Source organism: Aspergillus lentulus, assembly GCF_001445615.1.
Source record: "Aspergillus lentulus DNA, contig: Alt12, strain: IFM 54703, whole genome shotgun sequence".
NCBI lineage: Eukaryota > Fungi > Ascomycota > Eurotiomycetes > Eurotiales > Aspergillaceae > Aspergillus > Aspergillus lentulus.
This window is the reverse complement of record NW_028322115.1, coordinates 374,401-395,394: the sequence shown is the minus strand read 5'-3', so window position 1 is coordinate 395,394 and position 20,994 is coordinate 374,401. Positions and strand designations below refer to the sequence as shown.

Below are 20,994 nucleotides of genomic sequence, written 5' to 3'. Positions count from 1 at the left end.
TGAAGTCTTCCTAGCTTTGCCGGTAGCAACTACTTAGGGTTCTCCATAGAAATACTGCATCCACACGCCCCATGCCGGGTTGATTCGATTGAGTAAGCTAGTACATCCAGTTGAGGTGAGTTAGGCCTCCATCAGTTTAGCGAGAGACGGAACTATTGACTACCGGTGAAACTATTCATAGTCCGGCGAGACCGGTGTTGCCTAGTATCCCCACCCGTATCTCTAAAGCCGAGAACATGAGATCACATCAAGGCGATTAACAGCACGGATTGTTCTTGGAGAAATGCCGTTCGTGATTAACATTTGGTCGGTGCAGCTGTCATGGGGTGATTGCCGAGTTGCACCGCCATTCCGTCAATCCGGTCCTGGCGCGGTAAAAATAGATCGCGATTCCATGGTAAAAGTGAGACAACATTCAGATGTCATCTAACGGCCTGAACTTGTGGCTAATCAGTATTTGTGGCGAGAAACATTTGTAAGACATTTTATAGTAATCGGATATAATAGTTCAGCCACTGACTCGGATTTCGTTCTGCTGACGGTCAGACTGTCATAATCACTCACCGTTAATCAACATCGGGCCATAAATCTCGAGTCGTAATCGAGTTAAGACTGATCGATACTGCTACACATACACATTGAATGATAGTCATAATTGTCTCGCGATAATGGTTGATCCATATGTCGCCTATGAAAAGTCTATATAAATTCTAATCCAAACAGGCCTGGAGAGGGTGTCCAGAACAGCCACGCTCTTGGGCTCCCCGCGAACTAGCTGCCTGGATACTTGTCATGGAAGATGGAAGAAGGTCTTCTCAGCTCAGTTGTCTCAGATGACAGAATTGGTGATAATCATAATTGGTTCTGTGTCAAATAGCGTAGATGGGCTACACTTCACCAAGCGACAGAAAGCCAAAACGGCATGTGATGTAGTCAAAGATAGAGCTATCTCACCATCAACGGTGAGTTTTGGATCCATTGATTGTAATTGACATTCTTCCAGCTCTCGTTTCTGTTTGTCACACTTCTGTACTGCTATAGAATTGACATTCGTTTCCGGTCTTTAGCTCTACCCTCCTCCTGGTAATCCGATGGGCCGGTTGCTCTGCCAACTTGTCAGCTGTGATTCAGACAGCGCTGCCCTAAGACATCATTTGTAATACAAAAGCCAGCTGCAACCGGTAGCTTGTGGATGCCCTGAGTCAGGATAGGAACGCACTGGCTCAATAACCCGCAGCCCAGCTGTTCCAAATTCCATTCCATGATTGTCCACAACCGCCATGGCTTCGTTTCCACACCGGTCCTAGACGTAAACGCTGGATGAAAGGTCTTGCAGCCAGTATCTCCGATTACAGTCACTGCATCCGGATGAGTATCAAGGACATGTGATTATCTATAATTATCTATACTATGTACCTCAAGCACCCAAGAACCAAACCGGATTAGTCAAGGCCAGCACCTCGTCTGTCGTGCCATTGCGAACCTCCACCCGGACAAACTTGGCCCCAGACGGCACATCCTTCTTAATCCGTACTTCATCTTTGACGGTAGTATTGTAGAAGTATCCCTTGTCCGAGACAAAGCAAGCCTTGAGCTTCGACAGCCCCTCAGTGACCAATACAGCCCTGGCACCCGCTGCACTCTTTCGGAGCTTATCACCAATCTGCGCAGGAGCCTCCAGCGAGGGAACGCGCACCTCGAACGAGAGATCCATGCCCGGTCCTTGAACCAAATACGCCCGCCCCGCCTTGACACCCTCCACAATAGCAGCTTGACTACGCCCCCTCGCCTTGACGATAGTCGTCGGCCACCCGTTCAGCGACGGGGGAGAGTGCGAATCGCTTCCTCCGATGGCGGTGAGGAATTTCCCATCTACAAGCAGCTCCTGCCACTTCTGGACGGCCTGCTCATCCTGGTCGTCCCATTGTGCGTTCCAGACCTCCACCGCGTCGGTCTCATCCCACCCGAGGCTCCAGTTACACGCAGGGCAAGAGGCAAAAGGATGGTTGGCTGAGACGAAGCCACCCGCGCGGTGGACCTGGTGCGCGGCGGCAGCAAAGCCAGGGTTATCGTCGGGCTTGTACCGCCATTCGATGATCTGGCCGCGGTCGAGCCCGACGGCCTGCCAGTGGCCGTAGCGGGTGGTGACCTCGATGGCGCGGCCGATGAGCAGGTCCGGTGCGAGAGAGGCCTGGTACGCGCCGATGACCTGGTTGCTGGTGTCGGTGTTGTGGTCGCTGAAGAAGATGAAGGAGAGATTCTGGGCCACGGCGTTGTGGATTTGCTGGTCAGGCGTGTATTTGCCGTCCGAGTAAACGGTGTGCATGTGAAAGTCGCCGCGGAGCCAGGTAAACGCTGAGTCTTCCTGGCAGCCATTGCAGAGGGGGTCTAAGTTGGTGGTGGCGTAGTAGGGGGAGAACCACGAGTCGACGGGGTCGAAGGACAATTCGATGTCGAGCTGCCAGTCGATACCGTCGGGGACGGAAGCGTATGGGCCCAGGACGACGTTCCAGGTGCCTGGTTCGATAGGGCCGGGGTTGTAGCCGGGAGTGGCCCCGGAGGGCGTGATGGTGAAGTTGTTTCTACTTTGTCAGATACGAAACAGTAAGATGGACTTAGGAAGACACACCTGAAACCGCCGGACCAGCCTCGAGAACCTGTGGCACCATTCTGTGCGTCCATCATCTGGTATCCTCGCTGATCAAAGATCCCCAGATCAAGGGCATTTCCCTGCCCTTTGTTCGAGTAGTTCTGTAGGACATAGATGGATGTCGTCCCGACTTCCACTTCAAAGGGCACATAGACAAAGGAGAAGACTTGCGAGGGGTCAATATGACCAGTCAAAGTCTTCTTGATTGGTGCTCGGGCAGCGGCGGCCGGTTCCAAAAGAAGAACCAGCCAGGCAATAGAACAGATACTCTTCATCTTGAGGAATTGCTTCTATTCATCCATTGTTGACAGGGAGGGGACCTGGCAGGTTTTATGCGAACTAGGATGAAATAATCCTACACGTGCTAGAGGACTGGGTCTAGCATATCTCTGTACTGTGCAATTGATTGACCCGATTAGGCGAGGACCGTGTCATTTAAACAGGCTCGTGTTGACAGGATCTCCACATGTCGATCTCCACGTGGGGTCGTGGTTGGATCAGCATTAGTTGACTTCAGGATGCTAATTACCGGGATATAACCTTCCTCATAAAGCACGATTATCAAATGCCAAGTAGAATGCAATTCGGTGTCATGGTGATGATATTGTGTACCCTGAGCCTGCCAACCTTATGGGGAAACTCAAAATGACCGAAAAATCTGCCACCAGATTCAAGCTGCATTTGTTCACGGTTTGTATTCCAGAATCCAGAAGAGAACGTACTCATCCAGATAACCCAGGATTAGTACCTCGAAAGTGTAGTAACCGCGGTTCATTCTATGGTAGAGTGATTAGCCAAGATGATGGTGATATACATATCTTTCCTTTTCCTGAGACAGAAGGCACCCATTTGATAGTACGCCCATTATAAAACTGAGATATATAACTCTACAGCTCATCTTTCATCCACCAGAAAGACCTTCAACTCTTTAGACAGCAGATACACCTATTCAATCGGCAATAACCTCGCCGCATCCTCTATCCTCGCCTCGTCCAGCCATTTCTCAATCTCCTCACGCTCTCCGTCACACCAGTAAAGCCAACCATCTACTCATTCGCATACGGGGGGATGAGAGTCTGTGCATTCCGAGCAGCATCTGTGATGAGGAGCTGTACCCTTGGTAGATACTAGATAGTGACTGACTGTTGGTGGGGGAGGCGGGTATTTGGCCATGGATTAGGGTTATACAACTGACAATACCTAAGATTAGAAATGGATAGTAAAGTAAGATCAGTAAAAACAGAGTAAGACAACTATATATTAACCAACTTCCAAGTAAGGAGAACTAATTACTAAGTTATGAATACTAAGTTATAAAATCCTTAGTGACCTACACAGATACCCATAGCTTATTACATGATTTAGTAGGTCTAACTCTCCGCACTACTAGTATTAGCGCATTATAGTCCACTGTAGTCCTCAAGGCCTTATAAGATCTTGTATTCCCACAGATACTCCTTTTAGCCTTATACTTAGGTAGCAAGGTGTTCACAATCACTATACAGATATCACCAATGATATCAGTGGCCATATCTACGCCAGTGTAAAAGGCTTCTAAGTGGATTGCAACTTCAACCCGAATGCACCCCGCAATATTTCGGTATACAAGATTCGGGCGCATTAGTTGAGAGAGCGACTTAACCGCAGTAAGGCCTGGTAGGTAACGGTACAGTTGAGAGACAGACCGTTGATGCGGCTGCAAGAGGTATCTAGTCCAGGTGATTTGGCTACAAAAGGGTACATATACAGGATCCAGTCAAGGTGATTCAGTTACTGTAGTCCTTGTTTTTTTATGCGTTAGTGGCGCCCATGGCGTCAACCAGCTAAACCCTTCGCAGTAACCTGAGCATTTACAGAACTTCCTAGAATTTGGGGTTGACTAATCGGATCCCGAGAACGCTATCCCCAACTTGACTGGTTGTATCGTATTCTCGATTGATTTCCTTTTTCCTTGCTTAGGGTAGGACATGGTAGTTAAACTGCCGAATATATATTCAGAAGCAGCTTGACCGAGGTGAGTTATATGCTACCTTACAAAGTCGCAAAAATCCGCTGGCAAGTTCGAACCTGAGATGTTCCAGAATTCCAATTCCCGCCGGATGTCCGCAAGATACCAGCAGAAAGCCTGCATTGCCTGCGCAAAGTCAAAGCGCAGGTGTGACAAGCAGCTACCTGAGTGCCAGCGCTGCTTGGACAAGGACGTGGAGTGCGTATATCCGGAGCCAAAGAGAAGGCGAAGGGATCCTATTGTGGGTGACAACCAGGCTGAAGAATTTCCAACCGACCCTGATGCACTGCGGAGCTATCTTACTGATTTCGAAGATTGGGGCGCTATATCGGGGGCCGCAGACCTTAACTTCCCCTTGTCAGATGTGATGGTACCATTTGTCCCACCATTGTCGATACCAGCGAATAGTGTACAAGCTCAGGATGCTGCACTTCCGAAATCCGACATCGTGAGCACGCAATGTCCCTGGTTTCTCCGAGATGAGACCTGGACTATGCGGCACAGCAACGAAGAACCAGCCTGCAAAACTGGTATTCAGCTGGAACCTTTCATCCGCGCCGTAGAGGGAATTCTGCGGTCGTGGGTTAGAAATGGCTATAATAGCTTCATTCATCGACGACTGTATGAGTATTGCATGCCTACATGTGTCCAGGACGCCTTCACAACTCTTGCCGCCTATGCTGTTTGTACCCCAGCGGTGAAGGAGACCATACTGCAGATAGTCGAGGAGCGCTTGTCTGTACTTGTCCACCAGAGTCCTCCCACCTATAGCCGTGCACATGGTATTCTAGACCACCTGGGCCGTGTTCATGCGCTATTTATCTACGAATTCATAGCACTTTTTGATGGCTCCGTGCGTCTGCGCGCAACTGCTGAGAAACATATTCCAACTCTTCGACAGTGGGTAACCCAGATGTGGGAGGCAGCAAAATCAAATCGAGGGGAAGACTGGCCCTGGGACAACCCTCCCCTTCAATGGACGGCAAGTGAGTTCGACAAGGAATATGATGTCTGTTCAGCGATGTGGCGGCAATGGGTTTTGACTGAAAGTGTCCGGCGTTCGCGTCTAATCATTGACACTGTCATGAACGTATACGAAACCACGACTAAGGGATGGGCTGATTGTACTGGAAGTGTTATGTTTACTTCGCGCCGTGGCTTGTGGGACGCTGAATCTGCAATCAAGTGGTTTGACCTATGCCGTCTGAAACCCCCACTTCTAGTGGATTCCTTGCAGCCTAGAGCTTTGATGTCACAGTATCCAGCCGAGGAGCTAGACGATTTAGCAAAGTTATACTGGACATTCATAGTGGGCGCGGACAAGATACAATGTTGGATTGATAGGAGCTCTATAGCAGCGGGAACGGATTAGCCCCCCGCTAGAATCGATTCGGAAATCCTTACCTTTAAAAATTTGCCATCTTATATCTTGTATGATGTGTATTTACCTAGAGTATACAGATGAGGAACCATGCCAGGTGGGCGTCATGGCGGACAACATGCGGATAATATGCGGGCATATGCGGTATGCGGCCAAATTGCGGAAAAGTTGCGGGAGTAACAATGTCGAGCTCATAGGACCGCACCATGATCCAAAACAAGCCCAGCTAAATCCCCTCATAGAATGGATTTAACAGGCATGTATCCAGTGCTAACTGTTGGGAAGGACTATTTATAGAGGCCTCTCCAAGCACGACTCATTTCGCAGTGCCTTATTCTATACTCACCCTGCACTTCCAACGTCTCTTTCCATCCAGCATGTCTTCCGGCACGCCTGTCAATATTATTCTTGGCACACACACAGTACGTACACCATTCAGCTGCGACTATTTCGTTCTGACCAGGTGGCGATAGGTTGGCGATGCTAATGAGAACCCCGGGACTGTACACTTCGATAACGCGAACGATGTCCAGGCCCTATTGGACGCATTCCGCAATCGCGGCTATAGGCATATAGACACCGCGAGTAATTATGACGGCTCTGAGAAACGCCTTGGCCAGGCTGAAGCTGCCTCTCGCTTCACCATCCATTCAAAAGTCCGCGGTCGGGGTCCCGGGGACCTCGAACCTTCAAAAATTGATTTAAGCATTAGGCAATCGCTCGATGCCCTCAAGACTTCCGCTGTGGAGACAATGTTTCTACATGTGCCTGATCGGCAAACACCATTCGAAGACACTGCAAAAGCAATGAACGACGCTTTCCAACAAGGAAAGTTCAAGAAATTCGGATTGTCGAATTACACTGCCGCGGAAGTGCAGAAGTTTATCGATATTTGCGAAGAAAAGGGATACGTCAAACCCAGCGTGTATCAAGGACACTATAATGCGATTGTGAGAGGAGGCGAGAAGGAGCTATTTCCACTGCTGCGTAAACATAACATCGCCTTTTTTGCCTACAGGTACGCCGAGATGGCGCCCCGTTCCTGGATTTAGACTGACATTTATTCGCATTAGTCCTGCAGCGGGTGGTCTTTTCTCAGGTGGTGCTAACACCGCGGCAAGATGGAGTACCGATGTAAGCTCTCAAAGCATTTCACCTCCGGATAATGCTAACAATATCCTAGAATCCTATCGGGAAGCTGTACACTGCCCTTTATCGTCAGACCGCCCTCCAGGCCTCCGCCGTTGTTCGAGAAGTGGCCGAGAAACATGGTATCAGCGGACATGCGGCTGCCCTGCGATGGACTGCGTTCCATAGTGTCTTGGATGGAAAGTACGGTGATGGGGTGATCTTTGCGGTTTCCAATATGGAGCAGCTCCACAAAACTCTTGACGCACTTGAGGCTGGACCCCTCCCTGCCGAGCTCGCTGAGGCTATTACAGCCATCTACGCAACGGTTGAGGGCGCAGAACCACCATACCATCTCTAGAGGTAACTGGGTAGCGTATATATTACAATAATTAGAATAAACCACTTAGTTCTCTCTAAGCTATCGAATTACCCTTATTTCTACTTCATATAACTATGCAGAGTTCAGAAAACCTTATCATTAAACGAGGCAGTGGTCCACGCCTGTGGCTTGCTGGAAGTCTAGGTGACAACCAGTCTTGTTCACTATATGCAGGCTTGCAGCTCTCCTCATCTTCCATAGTGAATAGTGATTGCACCAGGAGCTGAGTGCTCAAGGCAAGTCTCAAAGCTGCATGAGTTTTTGGAGACATATCTTCTCTCTCTGCGCTCTTATCTTCTTGTCATATTCAGACTATTTTCCCTGGCAGAATAATTCAGAGAAAGGAAAATTTGATGAATGTCCATTGCCCGCGTGTATGGCCTATGACCAATGCATCTGGACTGTTGGCCACGAGGTGAGCGCTGCCCCAGTGAGTCGGCCTATTACCGGCTGGCAGCCAGAGGAGTTTCTGGCCACCTCTGACCACCCAGTTGTCTGATATCATGATCGCGAGTTCATCCCAGGTGTCGGGCGAATGTGGGCTCAAGCTTATTGGACCAGAACGGTCTGTCGGCTCATTGTGCGGCTCTCGGAGAAAGTAATAGTTGGACAACGAGCTGTAGTTCACTGTGCTCACATGTGCCCCTGTCGTAACATCCCATGTCTTGACCCCATGTGACCTTTCATAAACGTGATAGTATGCAATCCCAATAGTGCCATCGTCTGAGGAGAAGGTCAAGTCGCGGATGCTAGACTGGGGTATATCCACACTGAAATTCAGGGCAGCGGTAGCCACATTCCAAACCCACACCGTATTGTGGTTCGAGGCTGCAATTTGTTGGCCGTCATGGGAGAAGCTCGCATGACGAACCACAGACTTTGGGCTCGCATCATCGAACTCAACAACGAACAATAAGTCCCTAGTGCGGATGTCACAAACCTCTAGCTTGTTATATTTGATTACTACTGCAATCATCTGATGGTTATCAGAGAGGGATATGAGTGAAGCCCATTCCGTGAACTCAAACTGCTGTCGAAGTGCCCTGGTAGCAGGTTCCCATACCTCCACGATACGGTCCGTGAAGCTCATTGCAATCACCGTTCCATCTGCTGAAATGCCCACCGCAGTGATTTCTCGGGCTTTGCTTGCGAACATCCCACTGTCCGCGGTCAGGTCCCAGAGCCACACCACGCTGCTGGCTGTTGCGAATATTTTTGAGTCGGGAGAGATAGTAAGGTCGTAGCCGTACTCTGGTCCGCTTGGGAAAACGTGGCGTTCGGCGCCAGTTGCAGTATCGCAAAACACCAGAACATCGAGACCTTCAAAGGCTATCAGTTCCCCATCCGGCGAGAACACCACAGAATGAACCTGAGTCAGAAGCTTGCTGTTCATGGTCTGCCTTTGGGGACCGGCATCTTTCGTCAGATCCCAGGTCACAATAGTATTTTCTGCGCTGAGCACCGCCGCAAGCCTTCTGTCGCCTGAGAGGAACTTGATAGCCCTGATACCAGATTCATAGCCGGGAAACTTCACAGAAATATCGGGAATTTGTAGCGGCTGCAATCGGGCGCCTGTTTCCGCATCCCAAAGCTGGATAAGGCCTTCACCTACAACTGAGGCCAGAATTTTGCTATCACCGGAGAATGCAATTTCTTTTATGAATAATGGAGAGGGGACCATTAAAGAGACCACGGAAGCGGTAACTTCCATATTCCAGAGCATGATCTGGCGGCTCGTGACCGCTGCGAGCTTTTTGCCATCGGGCGAGAAGATAACACGGAGCACACTATCCTCAAGCTCGAATTTCCGCTCGATAGAGCCGGTCGTCACATCGAAAATCACTACTCTCCCGTTATCTGTTCCTTGCACAACCCATTCACCGTCAGGGGAGAAGGAAATAGCGTTCAGGCAATCCGCGTCCCCAAAGTCCACTTGGAGAGTCCGTTGGTGAGCACCAGTAGCCACGTCCCAGAGCGTTATTTCATCGAACAAGGGGCAGGCGATTATTTGGCTGTTTGGTGAGAAAACAAGGCCTACACCGGGCACCACCTTTATATCCAAGGTTGAAAGGCACGGATCCCATTGAGCTCTCGTCCCCATTGCATCCTGAATCAAGGGAAGCCTCGTGTTCCAGCAAGATCCTCTGATCTCCGTCTGTGTCGGGCAGAATACAACTGCACTAGCATATATCTGGAGGGGCGCTCGCTCTATTATTGCTCTGGAGCTGAGAAGCCACCTTTCTGCATCTCTCAAAAAGCCGCCCAACAGGGAGTCTGACTTATCTTGTGTCTATCAAAAAGTCAACATCAAATTACTCACATATGCAGCTATCGACAATACGTACCGAAATAAAGTTGAGAAAGCTCCTAATGGCTATTATTCCATCGGAAAGCTTACTAATAAGGCAACAGACCTCCACCCAGTGAAGGAAATGATTCTCTAGAAAGGTGAGGATCCTGTCTTCGTCCACATTGTGTTGTTCGCCTTCCACAGAGTGATGAATCCAGTAAAGGGAAGCGTACCAGAGCTCAGAGGGGATACTCCGGGTGACAACATCCCTGACGTCCTCAAGCGGCTTGCTAGGATCTTGAATGTTGCCGATATCTCGCCTGAGCGTCGCCTCCATTATTTCAATGCACCTTGTTGCTAGTATACGATGCGTCTCCGCGCTGTCTACTTGATAGAAATCGTGGGCCATTTCTGTGTCATCCAGGAGAAAATCGCTAAAAGACTTGTGCAGTAGGGTTATCGGCGCGTCTTGGCCATCAGGAAGGGTCAGGACTGCGTGAAGTTTTCGAAGGTAACGGGTGACGATATCTCTGCGAATAGCCAGAAGACTCGACAGGACTGCGGCTGAGACAGGGGTCGCAACAAGGACAAGAGCCGCTAGAATCCTCATTCCCTGCTGTCTCTGAGAGCTGATATCGCGCTCCATATCGACATCGCGTCTCTGTCCGCTGGAAAAGTACTCGTTTAGGATAGGTTCATAAATCTGGCGCAGCTGCGAGGCGTTTCTGTCGCACTGCTCCAGCCAGCGTGAGAGTCGCTCCAGAGGATCATCCAGTTCGTTTTCTCCATTGTAGACAAAGCGACAAACAGTCGCCGCGTAGACAAACAAGGGCGACGGTGTTGTGGCTAAATCGACCAGACGATTCAAATCCTCTTCCCTTGGCCAGGGATCATCTAAAACGCCACTATCCATCTTTATTGTTTCGAAGCGTGATCTCAGAAAGGTGGATATGTCGGCCTTGGTCTCATCAATGAAATCATTCTCCAAGGCTAATCTGCGATAAGCATTCGCAGATTTGTCAAGACTCTTGAACGTGTGCAAAATAGTATGTGATGATCTGCTTGTGACAAGCACACGCAACTGGATATTGCGAATGTTGCGGAGGCGTAGCAGCAGGTTGATAATCCGGGGAATGTGGTTACGGCGCACACATTCGTCCAGGGCGTCGACGATAATGACGCCGGACATGCGGTTTTGCGGTCCAGCTCCGTCGGCGGCTGCGCGAGACAGTGGAATTTCAATAAGGGTCTCGAACTGCTCCTCAATGGCGGATTTTTCTATGTTGACGCTTTTCAGCCTTCCTAATGACTTCCTGAGGTGGTCATTGAACCCTGGAATTGACGAAATCAGCTGGCTAGCAATTGTGGTAAAGAATCTCTCTGTGTCGTTACGACCCGGCTCATTCGTGTTGGAGTTGAAAAAGTATCCGGCTGCGAGTCGGGACCGACTCAACAGGGAAGCTGCGACGGTACGGGCGATGGTCGACTTCCCAGTGCCCGCAGGGCCGGACAGCCAGAAGATCGATTCGCTGGTGATGCAGTCTGTCCACTCCATGATTTCCTTTAGAATACTGACTCTGGTATGTTCGTGGCACTTGTCCTCGTCCTGTACTTCAGCACTTCTATAGCGGGCATTGTCTATCACTGGGAGACCGACAGCGTCGAGCACGTCAAAAAGCAGATCTCTGCGTTGATGTCAGAAGAATCTGGACACCTGCGTCGACGACACATACCTAAGGCCCTGAAACCCCTGCTTATTCACTTGTAGGATTTCATTCTGCGTCTCAAGTTGCTTTCCAGCAACCGCCACGAGCTCCTGGAGACATTCCAGTGACTGGTTGGCACTTTTGCTGATACTCTCCAGTTCTTGTCTCACCCGAGAGTCATTGATTTTCTTAAAATCAAGATGAATGATCGTCTCTAATTTCTGAATTTGCTCCAGCATCTGCTTCCATTGATCCTTTCCAATTATGGCTCTACCAAAGTTCCGTCGCCGGCTGCGATAGAAATGCAAGACACTTTGCAGCTGAAATTCAAGAATATGCTGGTAAAGATCGACAATGTGGGCTTCGAACTCCTTCTTCGATTCCTCGGACAAGGTTTTATGAGAGCTTGAACCCGCATCTCGTGGCAGAATGAGCGGTTCAAGGGCCACATAAAAGCGCATTCGTGCAGTCACGTAAGTAAATCCATCTCTCCTTGCTGCCTCTGCAGCGCTCGGCTGGGTGAGCAGCGGCAGAATGAGGGAAACGCCCGCCCATATTAATGAAGCCTCCGGGGAGGCTTTGACGGCCTCATCAATCAATCCTTTCGCCCATTGCACCAAATTCGCAGCCTGTGCAATCTGCTCCTCCAGGACCATCTCGTGGCCCGCAATTGTATATGCGATTTTCTTCTCTTCTACTCGCTGCAGGCCACTCTTGATTATCGTTTGCAGTTGCATCTGACGGTCCTGGGCATTCTTCTCAATGGAGTTTCCGGTCTCGTCCAAGCTATCCTCGTCAACTGACGAGCTATTTTCCTTTGCCTTTGGAACTGGCTCTTTACTAATTAGTCAGTGCGATTTATCACATCGACTGAATTGCCGGCATACCTGCTGTAGGCAACTCCCTGGAGAGTATTTTCTCGTAATCGTCCACCAGTCGCTTATTTTCGGCGCCGAGGGCGGCGTATGCCTGGTCCCAAAGCGACTCGTTACCACTCTGGTCATTGACAAGCAGTGCATTGCTGTTGTCTGTAGCAGTTGCCTCAGTCTGCTTGTGGCCCGGGGTTATGGCCGCTGTGGAGCTGGCAGCCGCCTCGGAGATTGGATCCGGAACAGGTTCGTAAGGAGGTTTGGCAGTAGATACTTTCTCAGGCCCGTATATCTGTTCACCAGTGGTTGTATGGTTTGCTTTGATTTTTGAGTCTGCATCCTGTCGCTCCGATAGCTCATGGCTCGAAACTTTGGCATCTCGCCGAGACTTGGAATGCCTGTGAAGGAGGCGTCTCAGCATTGTGACTATAATAGAAGGGCTCCTCTAGCATGAAAGGACTTGTGTTGTGTGTCTTGCCTATTCTAAGGGTTGTCAGAGCTTATAATCCTCCTGTCCAAGGTTAGCTTTTTAGCGCGGGGTAGACAGTTCACCCAAGTGCAGGGATACAGTTGTTTGCTCCCTCGCAGTTTTTAGTCCACGGGAAAATAGATGATATTTTCACCAATAACCCATTTCCTGTTATACCCATTTAGATGTACATTCATGAAAATAACTTGTCTACACCTTGCATTAGTTCTCCTGCTACATATTCTAAACTGTTAAGCAGTGGCCTCAGATTTAGACACATGCATTTGATAGCTGTTGGGTTTTTGTGTTGAAGCTCGTCAGGGAGATCCAACGGCTTGTGTCATGGCAGGTGCTTCGGGCATCACTAAACAAGCTCCCAGCACCCTGGCCAGGGGTAACACGCTGGATCGGCATTCGGGGGCCAGGTACTTCAATTGGGCACCAAGTGGTGGCGTGGCAAGAGTCTTTCATGATGAATTGGGTCAAATTGTTTGTTCCTGGGGGTTTCCGATCTTGGCTTGGAGACATAGCAGGTTCTTTGCGCTGGCTTTTTTGATGGAGCGGAACATGGAGAGCCTGGCCTGTCAAGTTAGCCAACTATTCGTCAAAGGGAGACGATTAAAATGTCTCCTTCCAAACCCTTGTACGGCTGCATCATCATTATCATCATTAGTCTCATTGGTAATGACTGATTTAACATGCTAACTAAGGGAAATCACTAAGATCTTAGGTGGTAGGTTACAGGTTACCTAAAACTACTACCAATTAACTTTAATTGCTTAGCTAGTTATCCCCTTTATTACTCTGTATAACTTTATATCCACCCGATCAGGAAGAGTGGTCTACCCTCTATCGTATTAACTAGCATACTGGTCTACTCAACGACCTGGGTCACGAATACTGAGGGAGTTCGGTCGGTCAAACGTGGATGGGGGGGTATTTGGTTAGTAGGTGATGGAACCAGATGAGATTTAATAGGAAACACTCAAAATGGGGGGCTTTAATGGATACTATTCATTCTGGTGGAGAGGCTTAACTAAGCTAAGATACATGCTCGCTCAGCAGGAATATGAAGGATTTCTAATCATGTGATCGTGTTACATGACTAGCTGTCAATACTAAATGATGAAAAACCCTCATATCCGCCATAGCCTGGGAAATTTGGAAGGGCCTCCCCAACCCACACATCATGTTGAAGAGGATCTTTTTTGACTTCTGGAAAGAAACGTGTGGCTAGTTTTCTATCCCTGTGTTTGCATGCGTAATAAAAGGCCAACCCATAGTAGAATGCATAATCATAGTGATTGATATGCCCTAGCGCAAGTTCCATAGTTCATTCTTTGGCGCTGGTACATGCCCATTTAAGGGTCTTTGAAATTTTGTTTGGGCCCCAGGGTTTGGAATAAGTGCCTGTTCCCTTGGCCGTCTTGTAGAGATAAGCAATTATTTGATAATAGAATCTCCATGATGTTCGTGCAAAAGATGAAATATCTGTGACTGAGTCCAGATTCTGCAATAAGTCGCACAAGTTTAGGTGGTAATGTCTCCAAAATGGCGGGGTAACTAGCTACTGATTAATTTTAGCAGTGAAAACACACCAAATCAGACTGGATCTTAGTTCTAATCTCTAAAATTTTAACTTGAAATCGTAATGGTTCAATGGTTCAGTGTCAACAAGTGTTGAACTCACCTGAATTCAGACCAAAAGCAACTCTACACTCTGGGCGCAGCAAACTGTTCTAATCTGCAATTACCACCCTACTTCAGTCAATAATATTCCAGACAGGGGCCGCTTAGCAGATCCCCGTGTCATCGGATTGTGGGGTTGCGGCATTATGGGTCTCGGCTATTTACCGCGTCATAGATATGTTCCAAAGTTGCATGACCACATCGTGCCTTAGACAATCAAAGTATCTAGCAACTGGACAGGAACTAGCTTCAAATTCCTCAATCATTATTAGTAGCATCAAGTAGAATTGTACAGTCACAGACATCACACCCCTAATGGCCTCCAGTGTTAGTGGCCAGCATGTTTTGCTAACAGGTGCAAATGGCTTCGTTGCCTCGCATATCTTATCCATCTTGCTAGAGGTACTAATAGCATTCCTGGCTTATAGAACAGAACTAATAGTGTGTGTATAGCGTGGATTCACCGTCACGGCCACTGTACGATCTCACGACAAGGCCAACAATATCATCAAGACACATCCCTCATGGAAGGACAAAATCAACTTTGCCATAGTGTCAGATTTCACTTCTCAGCGACCATTTGATGAAATATTTAAGAACAAAAATGTGCCCTTCACCTATGTTATCCATACAGCATCCCCTTTGAAGTTCAATATCAACAACATCCAGGAAGCGATGATCGAGCCTGCTGTTAAGGGGTGAGATATAGCTCTTTGCACATGCATATTTGACTGTAAAACTAATGCACTATAGGACTACAGAGATGCTCAAAAGCGCTCATAATTATGGCGGCACGACTTTGAGGCGCTTCGTACTGTTGGGTAGTGCTGTCTCTGTCCTCAACTCGTTCGAGGACATCACCCGCGAGGGCCGTCCTTACAATGAAAATGATTGGAACCCAGTATGTTTTTTTCCTTGTAATAGAAGAAACTAATGCTTTGGTTGATACACAACAGGTGACCGCTCAGCAAGCCATTGACCGGAAAGACACAGTGCTTGGCTATAATGTGTCCAAGACCCAGAGTGAAAAAGCTGCGTGGGAGTTCATGAAGACCAACAGGCCCAACTTTGATCTAACTGTGATCAATCCGGACATTATCATAGGCCCTATGATTCATCCCATCTCGGGACCAAGCTCTATCAACGAAACCAACCACTTTGCAATCGCGAGCTTCATTGATGGGACACACAGTGCCGTTGAGGATGTGCGATTTCCGTTTTATCACTTTGTAAGTTTGCTCATCTATTTTCCATTCCAAGAAGTCGGTGGTGTATCTAATGAAGAGTAGGTCGATGTCCGGGATGTCGCCCAGAGCCATGTGGACGCCTTGACTAACCCTGCTGCGGGGGGTAGGCGGATTCTGCTTATCTCTGGATTAATCACGCCGCAGTTGGTTGTGAACATCATTCGACAGAACTTTCCCAGCTTGAGGGATCGTGTTCCGGAAGGAAACTCTTCACAAATTTTGCCAAATGGAGTACATCCGACTGGCTGGGATATGCAGGTCAGCTTGGATATCTTGTCCAAGGGGAGAGAGGGAGGACATTGGAAGTATATTCCGCTGGAACAGAGTGTCACTGATGCTGTGCAGTCAATGATTGATCAAAATGTTCTATAGTCACCATGTTCGCCCCCTTTGGAATATATTCACTCAAGGAGCGTCATTTCTGTCTGATAAAAAAAGAATACTAGATGTTACCAAGTTGAAGCTTTCAACAACGATAATTCAGTCTCAAACGAGTATGGCATAATAGGACAAATGCTGAGATAAGGTCTCATCTTCATGGACAAGGGTAATAGACAAATTGCAGTTATTACGGCTACCATTACTTTCATATTTCAATATACTTATTTACCATAGGTCTCTCGACATTTCGACTAAAATACATTTACATCCATCACTGGGGTAATACGCTGTAGAAGGAAGCCAGGGCATGCACTAGGCTATGCTTTCTAATCGCTGTCTATTAGGGGCATTAATCTGATGGCAGATTTTTCAGCTATATTATCGAGCTGGGATTGGATAAGCCCCACATATCAATGGCATATGAACGAAAGGATATAACAACTGATGTAAGCTGGGTGCTCTAAGGGTGCAGTTGAAGGGTTTTAGGAGAAAATTTATGCTTGGTGGTTCATGGTATGTTTACAGATTTAGTGGTGGCTACTGACTTGATTAGTTTCAGAGAGAAATTTCGACACAGACGGCCCCATTCTTGGGGAGAATTGATGGGAAAAGAGCCCTTCAGGTTATTGCTAGTTATATCAGCAGATTCTTCTGACCTGTTTTGAAGGAGAAGAAATATGACTTATTATATCAGTCCAGTTGGGAGATTCCTGAGGGTACTATTGGAGAAAATTAACTCCAGTAAGGTACCTAGTAAGGGAAATACTAAGATACAATAGTACATTCATAGCCTGATTCAGTAGCCTCATTCAATACCTATAGCAGCGAGTGAGGGCTAAAACAGACCTTAGTTGGCCCCTCTAAATGCAGGATACCAGATAACTCGTCCTGGCCTTTTCAGCCACCTCTCCATAGGTTTTAAGGAGCAAATCACATGGTAGACGCTAGGTCAGATCCCAAGGCTCTGAGTGACAGCGGACATAGATCCGAGGGTGTAACAAAATGAACCGCCCTGCATGCTGCGAGTAACCAGTATCATTTTGACATTATCACCCACTTACGGACTCACCGGCTAGATTAGTTGGATTATAACCATTGTCATTGGACGTCCACAAGGGGGAAATTTGTAACCAATAGAGCTCTTTTTTGACAAGGTCAAGAAATTGTTGCCTAATTCTCCTCACGGCATACATAAACAGCTGAATTTGTAGCTAATCCAAATTGTAACTTACTTTATATTGCCAGTGTATCCATTCTGAAACCTAGTGTAACAAGCACATTGCGACAATCATGTTCTCTTATACTGGTAGTGGCCCTTACTGCTATGCCCACAGCCTGTACATGGTCCTACAAGCTTCGGGCTACGATCCGCAATCGCTACCTTCGTCAGGCTTCATTGAGTGTCTCACAACAATGCCCTTTGGCAAACTCTTCATTTGCCTTGACGCTGGCCCGGTTTCCTTTTTCAATAACCCATACACCAATCCGGATGACGGCATCAATGTGGCCCTGAAGACGATGGGCTGGGCATGCAATAACCACCACGGTGGTGATGCTGCTTCAGCCTTGCGTGCACTGCGTGAGGCAGTCATCCATGGGCCTGTTCTAGCTGGCCCTCTCAATATGGGCTACCTCTCTTACAATCCGAACCATACCGCGCTTAGTGGAGCCGACCACTTCGTTGTGGTCTTGGGCGTGGACGATGACAAGGGAATGGTTCTGCTACACGACCCAGCGGGATATCCAGCCGTGCTCCTACCGCTAGAAGAATTTATTGAGGCGTGGCGTGGTGAAGGTATAGAGTATATCAACCAGCCATTTGTGTTTCGCTCTCACTTCCGCCACGTTGAGGATGTTTCCCGGCCTGTCATGATTGAGCGCACGATTGGCATACTTCAGGACCAGATTAAAAGCAATGTCATGTTTCCTGGTTCATCAGGCGGGGTCTCAGCGCTGCGGTTAACTCTGGATGCTGTGGAAAATGGGTTGCCGAGTGTCGTGGATGACCTTGCTGTATTCACTCTCCCACTCGCGGCAAGGCGTTACCTGGATGCGAGGGACTTCCTAGCTGAGGCTGGCCTGATGGATGCTGCTGGAATTATGGAACAACAGGCATTGTTGGCTGGTAAGGCACAATACCCGGCTGCGCACGGAAATTGGAAGGAGGTTATCCTGGTTCTTGAGAGACTTATGGACCTTGAAGATCGGCTAACAAAGTCCTTCAAGGCCATGACTTAGCCTGAGCCTAACTGTAGGTAAATATCAATAATTCAAATATTATCGTTGAGCTGTTATATATAGAACATTATCGTTCTTACTAAGGTCTTGTATATGTGTTTTTAAAGGAAAAGTAAAGGTCGTAGATCTAGTAAATAAGCTTATCGCCAGGATTCATGAAAGTAACCCAAACATTTTGCTTAGAAATCACTGATCTCTAGAATTTATTTGAAAATATTTATATCGCTAGATAGCCTAGTATCTAGTCTACCTAAATGTGAAATATTAACTCAAAATATCTAGTGGTTGCTGAGATATAAGGGAGTAATCGTTTCTGTCATGGCTTGGAAAAGTGGTGATGATATATATATACATATAACTAACCCCGATAATTCCACTAACATGATCCCAATTGACATAGATTCCACTTTTGACTCAGTCCCGCATCCAATCACCCCGCGCAGTGGTGGGCCTTCTTCCGATATTCTTCTGGACAATCTGTACATTCAGAACTCAGCAAGCATGGTCTTGATCCCGGGTGGTGAGACTACTTCGAAGGAACACCTGGAGAATTATACATTACTTCTTGGATCTTTGGAAGAAGATACACGTCCCTGGATGGCAGTGGAACATGTACTCATGGCTTGCTTGAACCCGCTTCCCAAAAGCCAGAAAGTCTGCTGGACCCGGATGGGCACTTTGTGCGGTCTCGCCCGCAGTATGAGAGCTATGCAGCATCCGATATGCTTTTTACCGTCAAAGGTCCAACAGCCGGCGCCATTCTTATGCAGTGGAATGTCCATGAGTCCACCCAGGGTTCAGGTAACTTGAAAGAGTATCCAATAGAGATGTATTAAGAAGAACAGCTAGAATAGTTTGATTCCTCATCGCGAGACACCATCCCATGAAGCATGGTTGACTCAGCCGAGTATTCGTCTTACGGTAGTTCGGCTGGGAGGTATCAAACCTTTCCACTGGGCATGTTCTACACGATATCCAAACAGCCAAATTGACAAAGCGAAGTTACCTATCTTTCTTGATAGCCTAGACACCAGACGCCAAGCAGAAGCAAGCTTTCCATTGTTAGAAGTACAGGCCTGCCCCAAAGCTTGTGATCAACAGCACAATAACTCCACCTTATAGCCATTGGGAAAGTACTTCTGCTGGTTATGTTATGAGAGTTAAATCTCAAACCTCTTTAAAGAGCGTCTAATTATGTACAAGTCATGTGCATATCAAATAGCAGTGAATACATATAAGCAATGAGTCAGATGAAGATGGTGGCGCAGCTTTATATTAGTCTTATATCAACATATTATTGCACCTAATAGTGAATGATGAACATTAAAATAGGTAACTGTTAATGAAAGTGTATCCCTATATAGCTGACAAGCACACTCATATTATGATCTATCTGAACTGACTGTTCTCATCATCATCACCTCAAATTTATACCCACTGTCAACTGGACTCGAATATCCGCCAAGACGCCAAGACCGCCAGTTTTGCCTCAAAAATCTTTCCTCCGACGCAATATAATCATCTCCCCATCTTCAGCCCGATGCCCTCTATATCGGATCGGCTGACGGTGATCATCACAACCTCACCAGCCCCATCAAACCCCGCCACAGATCTCATTGCATCGGTCTTACAGTCCTTCCAGCGTCACTGCGCTGGTCTGACCGACGCCCGCGTGGTCGTCGTCTTCGACACCTTTGATCGCATCACCTCCCAGCCGCGTCTGAAAAAAGGCCATGCCAGCCCTGAGCTAGCTGAGAACTACGAGCTGTACAAGCGCAACATCAAGGAGCTCATTCTGCAAACATATCGTCATGAGCAGGACGGCCAAGACCAAGCCGTGAGCGAATCACGCGCCGAGGCCGAATTCGGCTTCGATGGCAGCGTCGAGCTGCTCATTAGCCAGACTGGCAGTCGTAAAATTACGTTCATTGAACCTGTCGCCCGGCTGGGTTTTGGTCTGGCTGTTCGCTCTGCCCTGAGGGTCGTCGAGACGCCGTACGTCTGGGTCCAGCAGCATGACTGGGCGTTTGTGGCGGATATTCCCCTCGAACCTCTGCTGGACATCATGCAGGGAAGTGAGGGCGATGACGCTGTGCCTGTCAAATATGTCTCGTTCCCATCGGTGCGGATGAAGCGGTATGCGGTGTCACCGCACGTCACGGACCACCCTGGGCTGCGGGAACTCACCACCTCCCTGAAGCGGGATTTTGTGGTCCAGTCGCAGCCAGATGGGAAGATTTCTCTTACGCCGCTGTTTTTCTGGTTCGATAAACCGCATGTTGCCTCTACGGCGCATTATCTGGCCCGGGTTTTCCCGACGCGGCTGGCGATGCGGCGGGGCGAGTTCATCGAGGATAAGATCGGACAGCGGGCAAGGGCGCAGATGAAGGAAGGGCAGTGGGCTAAGTGGGGGACTTGGCTATACTATCCTGATGAGGGAGACTTGCTGTGTCTGCGGCATCTGATGGGGAGGACCTGGAGAGGGTTTGCGGGTCCGATTAATGTCAAGGACAATGTTACTGTTGCTGAGGATGACGAGTGTTAATTATACCCATT

At 48.2% G+C, this 20,994-nt stretch overlaps 7 protein-coding genes across 7 annotated transcripts; 5 read left to right on the top strand and 2 right to left on the bottom strand.

Annotated features, from left to right (window-relative positions):
• Positions 1 to 1,417: 1,417 nt before the first annotated feature.
• ALT_6091 (PHP domain protein) lies at positions 1,418 to 2,925 on the bottom strand (the record flags this gene model as incomplete). Its single annotated transcript, XM_033555654.2, has 2 exons — positions 1,418 to 2,582; positions 2,630 to 2,925. 2 exons carry the CDS (start codon positions 2,923 to 2,925, stop codon positions 1,418 to 1,420), a joined length of 1,461 nt encoding a protein of 486 aa, XP_033411545.2.
• A 1,797-nt stretch (positions 2,926 to 4,722) lies between these two features.
• On the top strand, positions 4,723 to 6,030 carry ALT_6090 (Zn(II)2Cys6 transcription factor domain-containing protein; the record flags this gene model as incomplete). Its single annotated transcript, XM_033555655.2, has 1 exon — positions 4,723 to 6,030. One exon carries the CDS (start codon positions 4,723 to 4,725, stop codon positions 6,028 to 6,030), a length of 1,308 nt encoding a protein of 435 aa, XP_033411546.2.
• A 386-nt stretch (positions 6,031 to 6,416) lies between these two features.
• ALT_6089 (aldo/keto reductase family protein) lies at positions 6,417 to 7,528 on the top strand (the record flags this gene model as incomplete). Its single annotated transcript, XM_033555656.1, has 4 exons — positions 6,417 to 6,461; positions 6,513 to 7,057; positions 7,113 to 7,173; positions 7,223 to 7,528. The coding sequence occupies 4 exons, from the start codon at positions 6,417 to 6,419 to the stop codon at positions 7,526 to 7,528; spliced, it is 957 nt and encodes a 318-aa protein (XP_033411547.1).
• A 355-nt stretch (positions 7,529 to 7,883) lies between these two features.
• ALT_6088 (uncharacterized protein) lies at positions 7,884 to 12,835 on the bottom strand (the record flags this gene model as incomplete). Its single annotated transcript, XM_033555657.2, has 4 exons — positions 7,884 to 9,656; positions 9,964 to 11,524; positions 11,573 to 12,380; positions 12,433 to 12,835. 4 exons carry the CDS (start codon positions 12,833 to 12,835, stop codon positions 7,884 to 7,886), a joined length of 4,545 nt encoding a protein of 1,514 aa, XP_033411548.2.
• A 2,052-nt stretch (positions 12,836 to 14,887) lies between these two features.
• Positions 14,888 to 16,191, top strand: ALT_6087 (putative oxidoreductase C513.07; the record flags this gene model as incomplete). Its single annotated transcript, XM_089600024.1, has 5 exons — positions 14,888 to 14,974; positions 15,026 to 15,270; positions 15,326 to 15,473; positions 15,529 to 15,801; positions 15,862 to 16,191. 5 exons carry the CDS (start codon positions 14,888 to 14,890, stop codon positions 16,189 to 16,191), a joined length of 1,083 nt encoding a protein of 360 aa, XP_089455486.1.
• Positions 16,192 to 17,490: 1,299 nt separating this feature from the next.
• ALT_6086 (uncharacterized protein) lies at positions 17,491 to 18,438 on the top strand (the record flags this gene model as incomplete). The annotated part of the gene is made up of 1 exon (XM_033555659.2): positions 17,491 to 18,438. One exon carries the CDS (start codon positions 17,491 to 17,493, stop codon positions 18,436 to 18,438), a length of 948 nt encoding a protein of 315 aa, XP_033411550.2.
• A 1,540-nt stretch (positions 18,439 to 19,978) lies between these two features.
• On the top strand, positions 19,979 to 20,983 carry ALT_6085 (uncharacterized protein; the record flags this gene model as incomplete). Its single annotated transcript, XM_033555660.2, has 1 exon — positions 19,979 to 20,983. The coding sequence occupies one exon, from the start codon at positions 19,979 to 19,981 to the stop codon at positions 20,981 to 20,983; it is 1,005 nt and encodes a 334-aa protein (XP_033411551.1).
• Between the last annotated feature and the right edge of the window lie 11 nt (positions 20,984 to 20,994).